Raw genomic sequence first — 7159 nt, 5'->3', positions numbered from 1 at the left:
AAATAGGAACTTAAATCTTCCCAAAGAGATTGTACATGTTTACACTTATATAATAAATTATGCAGACTTTCTCCATATTACAAAAATTGTACAATTTGTATATTGTACAATTTAGTTATTATGCCATTACTTAATATACTTCTTTTGTTTAAAGAAATGTAATATTTTTCAGGTAGTAACCAGGCTTTTTTTCCCAGTGAAAAAAAAGAAAGAAAGATTTATTGTACAATGAACTGTGATGTAGGTTGACGATTGTGACGTCAAAGTTGAGCGGCACCCAATGAAACACACTGAAAGAGAACCAGACCATCTTTAGCCAAAGAGAAGCAAAACAATGCCAAGACTCCGACCCACGGAAATATAAAATGTAAGATCATTATTATCAAAAACATTTAGATAAGTAAAATCATGTTTTTGAATGAAGGTTGCAAGAAATTAGCAAGAGATCGTGTAAAACCGCTGGACTTTCCTTTTATGTTAGCCTAAAAGCTAACCGGCATGATTACATACAATCCACTCAACCTACACATGTCCAACTTATCACACAAAATCACCAGATTCAAGACAACGTAATGATAGATGCTTAGATGTTGAAATAAGTGGATAAGCCATAACTCATGGTTGCTAATCTGCAAATGCATGTTTGCTAGGAGAAACGTGTTTTTTGTATGATTTTTGTTTATGAATTTATCAGACATGACATTGCTTATCTTAAATTCTGTACAAGACACGTGTTCGCAATGTACTGCTGCTGGTCGTCTCACTTTTTAGTTGATCTGTTACTGTAGTTCTACCACAGTGAGCTCCTGTAATGTAGTCAGGAGGACCCTGATCATCACAATGGATGAAAGCAGCCTGGAAGAAGCCATCAAGGCCTACAACGGTCAGCTTCAGCAGGTTGATCTGGCGTTAGCTGCTGGTCTGGGTTCAACTGAGCAGGCTGACCTGCTGAAGCTAAAGGAAGATCTGCAGCAGCTCATTGAACTAACAGAGTCCAGCCTAGTGTCGGTCAGGAAAAGCAAATTGCTAGCTTCACTAGAGAAACCCTCAAGGAGCCAAAATGTAACATCAGTTACTGAAGAATCGAGTTTGGATGATGAGTTTGCAGCGTTCTATGCTGAACTGTCGGAGGACACTGCTGAGGTCAGACAGAATGCTGAACATGATGATGAGGAACAAGAAGAATACAAGACTGAGCCAGATGAAAAGGAGGATACATGTGGAACAAAAGTGTGTGCACCCTACCGTACCTCTTGGGGAACACTAGAATACCACAACGCCATGGTGGTTTGCTCGGAGGAGCCAGAAGGTGAAGATGCCCAAGTCCGGGTGCTTTACCTCCATCCCACAAACAAATCCATGAAACCCTGTGGATTCTTCCTTGAGGGCAAGTGCCGTTTCATGGACAATTGCAGGTACAGATACAAATTCTATATTAGCTGCAGACATTTTCAGTTAAATTTACACTTATCCATTTGGCAGTTGATTTTATCCAAAGTGACATGCAGTGCATTCAAGCTATACATATTACCATACTACAGTTTTTCATTTTTACTTTCAGTTTTAGTGTAAACATTGTATAAAGGTAGTTTTGTTGGTATATGTAGCTTTCAAAGTTTTAACATTTGATTGGAAATCAAGCATGTCAAAGCAGACAGTTTTATTCGTATTCACATTATCCAAAATAGCTGCCTAAATCTTATCCTGTTTACTTTAAAGGAGTAGTCACCCAAAAATTCATCATTCACTCAGCCTGAGGCCATCCCTGATGTTCATGACATTCTTCCTTCTGCAGAAAAACTCAAAGATTTATTTGAAGAATATCTCAACTCTGTATCATCCTTCACTTTCACATTCTTCTTTTGTTTTTTGGTGATTTGCATTCTTCTTGCATATCGACATCTACTGGTTGGGACTGTTCAAATGTGGATATTTATAGTAAAAAGTATTTAAATATTGATCTGTTTCTCACCCACACCTATCATATCGCTTCTGAAGACATGGATTTAACCATTGGATTCGTATGGATTACTTTTATGCTGCATTTGTGCTTTTTGGAGCTTTAAAGTTCTGGCCACCATACGTGCATTGTAAGGACCTACAGATTATTCGATTTTCTTCTAAAAATCTTCGTTCTGCAGAAGGAAGAAAGTCAGACACATCTGGGATGGCATTAGAGTGAGTAAATGATGTGAATTTTCATTTTTGGTTGAGCCATCCCTTTAAAGGTAAACGGCACCACTAGAAGCACTAAACTAATTTGCAAAAATTAACTGTTTTCATTAAGTACTGTTTTTGGGAAAACTGGTAGTCCTGCGCCAAAAACTCAATCGGCATTCATTAAGCCAATGGTTTTATATTTGACCCACTCTTACTGATCCCTTTTGTGCTGCTAGTGAGACAGAAATGACACTTCACCTTAAGATACTGAAATGGTAATGACATGCATGCATTTATGTATGTGTGTTTGTCAGGTACTCTCATGGTGAGGTGGTGTGTGTATCAGAGCTACGGAACTTCATGGAAGCAGATATTAGTAACATGGAGTCAGGCTCTGCATGTTTGGCCAAGCATGAAGATGGCATCTGGTACCCAGCCAGAATATCAGGTGCAATACCAAAGTTATTTCACCAACATCAACAAAGAACGGAAGAAGACAGATTGCTACAAGATAGGATTTTGTTTGTTACAGAACAAATCTCATCAAGTATCTACAAGACATAGAGAGATACATTATTGATGCCTGAGGCAAAATTTCATGGAAAACAGCAGCAGCATCAAACATAGACTGAACTAAAACACAACAGTACATGCACACAGGCAAGTAAAACAGCTGATGGCGCAAACGTGTACAATAAGACATCCTGCTTCCTTTTTCTCCAGAGATTGAAGATGGTTTTTACACAGTAAAATTTGACTCGCTGCTGTTGAAGGAGGCTGTGGTGGAAGCTGATGGGATCATCCCTCCTCTTCGTCAGGACGAGTATTCCACCTCCTCGGACTCTGAGGATGATCCTGACCATTGTGATGGTAGCTATTTTATAGGTGCTAAAGCGTAAATTACACCGTTCCCTGGGAATTGCATCAAATTACCTTTAACCCCCCACACCTATTGTCATTACAGTAATGCAAAAAAAATCTCATTCTCATTACTATAATCTGTGAGGAAAATAATGATATAGTATTTAAATTGTAACGTATTTATACATCATGGTCACATTTTTTGTATTGTATTACAGTAATTATTGAATTTACAATGTAAAGTACTGTATTACAGTTATAAGAATCTAATGATATTTACTACTGAGAATTACAAAATAAAGTAAAACATAATTGTTACAAATAATGTCACAATGTTCTTAATAATGTTACAATTATCAATAGTCTTAAAATAGGCTTAATTTCATAATGCAAAATATATTTATCTATCTGTGAATAGTCTACTATTGCATGAGTGACAGTGTGTACAGTAAGTGTACAGTAAGTAACTGCAGTTAAGCAATACTGACATTTACAGAATATTTAAAAATATGTCATTAACATGTATTAACATGTCTACCTGCAGTATAACAATTATTAGATGCATTTTGGGTTTAAATTAAATGTATGTGTTACAGTGCTCACTTCATCTAAAGAGGAGGATTTGTCCAAGGTAACCAGTACAGAGTTTTGTGGTTGGGAGGCTCACACACGTGGCATTGGCTCCAAGCTCTTGCTAAAAATGGGTTATGAGGTTGGGAAAGGTAGGTGGCACAGTCAAACATCAGAATGTAAAAATCATCAGAACAGATCTTTTGAATACACTTAATGGACAAAAGTATGTGGACACCCCCTTCCAAATAATGGGTGGGGTATTAGATATACTCCATACAGGGACATTGCTGAAAATTCTGTGCTTACAACTTTGTTGCAGCAGTTTGGGGCATGCCCCTGTGCACAAAACGAGGTCCATTAAGATATATCCTCACAGAAATTACTGAGTTGGCCAAACCGTTAATTATAATGGGGTGTTCATGTACCGTATTTTCCGAAATATAAGTCGCAGGTTTTTTTTTTCTTCATACAAAAGTTCCTGTGTCCAAAGCGACTTATTTATATAATTTAAACGTAATTGATATCACCTGGTCAAACACACTGCGCACCCAAACACCTATGCTGAAAAACACAACTACCATCTTTTTGACTGATATATTCATCTGTTTGTATGTATCCTATATAGAGCCATTTACTAAGTGTTTTATGAAATCCGTAAAAATATTTTGTCCCATCGTATCATTATTGTGCTAACAAATAATGAAATACAGCAACTCCTCATGTCCCCACAATATGACGTTTCATCACATCCTAAGTAAAATGTCACTCCACCAGAAGATTAGTGCATAGCAAATAGGGTTACAAAAATTCATGATCGACAGTCAGTTACAGATTAACGAGTTAACGAATACAAGCATATTCTTTCACTCACAGACTAAAAGCTATTTATTTGTATACAGCAGATTTACACAAGGTTTTTTTTTTTTCATGAAACATACAGAATATTATTTTTTTTACACAGTATTACTTAAACAGATGCTCCCAATTAAAATTTGCCCAAATAAAACTCTGATCTTCATAGAGCGCATCTTGACATTCTAAGCGGCTGAAAGGAATTCGGCTGCTCCTAAGTCCCAATGTCTGCCGCATGCGACCTCTGTCAGTCTTTCAATGCGACTTAACTGGTTTTTTTTTGACCAGTGTTACTTTTTTTTTAAGCTATGACTTTATTTCCATATTATATGGTTATTTTTGCTGTGTGCTATATGCTAGTATAGTATTTATACTATAGATTTGGATCAGGTATTTTCTGTGTATGAATAGGTTTGGGGAAAACACTCTCTGGTCGTGTAGAGCCAGTTCAAGCAGTAGTTTTTCTAAAAGGCCACTCATTGGACCAGTGTGCTGAGTTGACTCAGAGAAAGACTGCAGCTGCAGTTGCTAAGGATAACCCAGCCTCTCATAAACCGAAGGCTAAAAAGAGGAAAATCTCCATCTCAACACGTCATAATGTTTTTGATTTCCTGAACTCTAAGCTTGGTGATCATGCCACGCCTGCATCTCATTCAAGCTCATCAGTCTCTGGCGCAGAGGCTTACAGGGGCGGAAAGAGCACAAAACGCTCCCTGAATGTTCGTCTCTTCCAAGCCACAGAGAAAGTAGCTCAGACAGAGAGAGAAATCCAAAGTCTTACCAAGTCTCTCAGAAAACGAAATGGAAGGTAGACTCTCATCAACCGTCCTTTGTGTTACTCCCTCTCTCTCAGTAGCAATCTAATTTTATTCTCCTTTTCAGTTTCTTTTTAAACTGAAGTCTTGTGCTTTCTCTCTTGTCCTAAGGGATGCTACAGTGGTCAGTCGAATAGAGGAGAAGATCAGCGCCTCTCGCAAGTTGCTGGAGCAGTTGAAGGCTCAAGAGCAGTCCATCCAGAGAGAGCAGAAGAAAGCAGATACACATAAGAAAATGACTGAATTCTAAGTAAATAAAACTTCAAACTGCTGTCATTTTTATGCTGTTATATGGTTACAGGGGATTTTTGTATATTTTGCAACACAGCCAGGTATAGCGGTTCTGTTTAAATTAATACTTTTTATAAATATGTGTATATGAAAAGTCTGCATGGAATTATTATTATTATTATTTTCTTTTTTTGCTCTTCAGACAGAGAGCATCTATGCTTACTCAATATCACATAATTAATGGTTGTTTTATCATTTGGCTTAATATTTCAAAAATGGTCATGAAATTATATTTTACTGGTCAAGCTCTTTAAGTTTCACAAGAATGGTTTAAAACTAAATAAAATACAGTTATAATACATCCAACAATGTTTACATTTATAATATGACCACACTATTGCACAGTCTTACTTTACTGAACCAGGTTGCTGTACCTTGAGCCGTCAATTGACTGCAAAGTAACAGAAAAATAATCACATTAGTCCTTTTAATTTCTGCATCGAATCTAGTTGCACCATTGCTCCCTGTTCTTCTATTCCAATCTTTTCTATTTGCAAAAGTAATGTTTGGGAGTCTAACGTTTATATGTCCTTTTGACACATTAAAGCTGAAGATATAAATGACCATCTTAAGACAAATTATTATGTGAAACATCTTATGTGCCTAAAAAATTTGCACAGTACTGGATATATAATAATAAAAATATTAATTATTTAAATAATGATTATTATTATTACTTTAATTCCAAAGTGGAATATTTAGGTTGATTTACTTCAAAGTGTAAATTGTGATGCTTTTCTAGATTGTGTTCTTTTTTAATTTGCGTGCATATTTTTGTATACGGTGTTTGTTCGAACTCTTAACTGACCGTTTGAGTTAGTTTGCTGCTGTTCCCATGGGAACCGAAGTTTTAAACGGTGATGTTGAGATTTGATGTTTCATCACAGGTAAGACAAATACTTACTTCAGTTTAATAGTGTAACTAGCAGTCTTTTTATTATTCACACCACTAACTTGGCAATGTGTCATCATTATTATGTTTTATCTTGACCGTCAACAAACTACGTTTTTCCTCGTTCCTTTTATCGACGCATATACCCTCTGGGGCTCTATATGCGCTGCATCGCTAAATACAGGATTAAGCAAAAGCATTAACCGATTTTTGCTCAATCAATAGCAAACAAATAACCATATACCATACCATTACACAAATGTACCAAAGCAACCATATTTCCCGTTCGAGAAACTGTAAAACTGTTAACTTGGTGTCGCCTGCTTTGTAAAACTACTGTCATAAAAGGTTATAAACAATACGACAAGATTTTGAAAATGTCATAAATTGTTTGAGAAAGGCGCGTAGGCTATATTAAATTATTATGGTTTTACAGTTACAACAATTGTTGTAACTACGGTTGCCACCTTGGCCCTGGACACCTGATCAGTGACATAAACATATTGCTGGACCTGTACAAGAAATAAAACATTATTTATGATTGTTTTCTCCTTGTTTGATATGGAAATAGATATCGCATATGGATGACTAGCAAGTCTAGCTGGATAACTATATGTAAAATACGTAAAAAGTAATTAAATAGAAAATAATTAAAAAGCCATCAAAATAATTTAAGTTAACAAAAATATAACTTGTTTGGTTATGACACGTAATA

The 7159-nt window shown here is 36.2% G+C and overlaps 1 protein-coding gene across 1 annotated transcript; it reads left to right on the top strand.

The window, feature by feature from the left end:
- Positions 1-268: 268 nt before the first annotated feature.
- On the top strand, positions 269-6084 carry LOC127632887 (zinc finger CCCH-type with G patch domain-containing protein-like). The gene is made up of 7 exons (XM_052111709.1): positions 269-367; positions 789-1415; positions 2475-2608; positions 2884-3030; positions 3618-3743; positions 4858-5254; positions 5373-6084. The coding sequence occupies exons 2-7, from the start codon at positions 841-843 to the stop codon at positions 5509-5511; spliced, it is 1518 nt and encodes a 505-aa protein (XP_051967669.1). The 5' UTR covers positions 269-367; positions 789-840; the 3' UTR covers positions 5512-6084.
- Positions 6085-7159: the final 1075 nt, after the last annotated feature.

The sequence above is a fragment of the Xyrauchen texanus genome, chromosome 39, assembly GCF_025860055.1.
Source record: "Xyrauchen texanus isolate HMW12.3.18 chromosome 39, RBS_HiC_50CHRs, whole genome shotgun sequence".
Lineage (NCBI taxonomy): Eukaryota > Metazoa > Chordata > Actinopteri > Cypriniformes > Catostomidae > Xyrauchen > Xyrauchen texanus.
Note: the sequence above shows the minus strand (reverse complement) of the source record. Positions and strands in the feature narration are given on the sequence as shown.

Excerpts from the sequence above, each read along its gene's own strand:
- LOC127632887 (XM_052111709.1), top strand. The coding sequence starts at position 841 with ATGGATGAAAGCAGCCTGGAAGAAGCCATCAAGGCCTACAACGGTCAG. Across the intron at positions 1,416-2,474 it reads CGTTTCATGGACAATTGCAG|GTACTCTCATGGTGAGGTGG; the intron begins GTACAGATACAA and ends TGTGTTTGTCAG. Across the intron at positions 2,609-2,883 it reads GTACCCAGCCAGAATATCAG|AGATTGAAGATGGTTTTTAC; the intron begins GTGCAATACCAA and ends CTTTTTCTCCAG.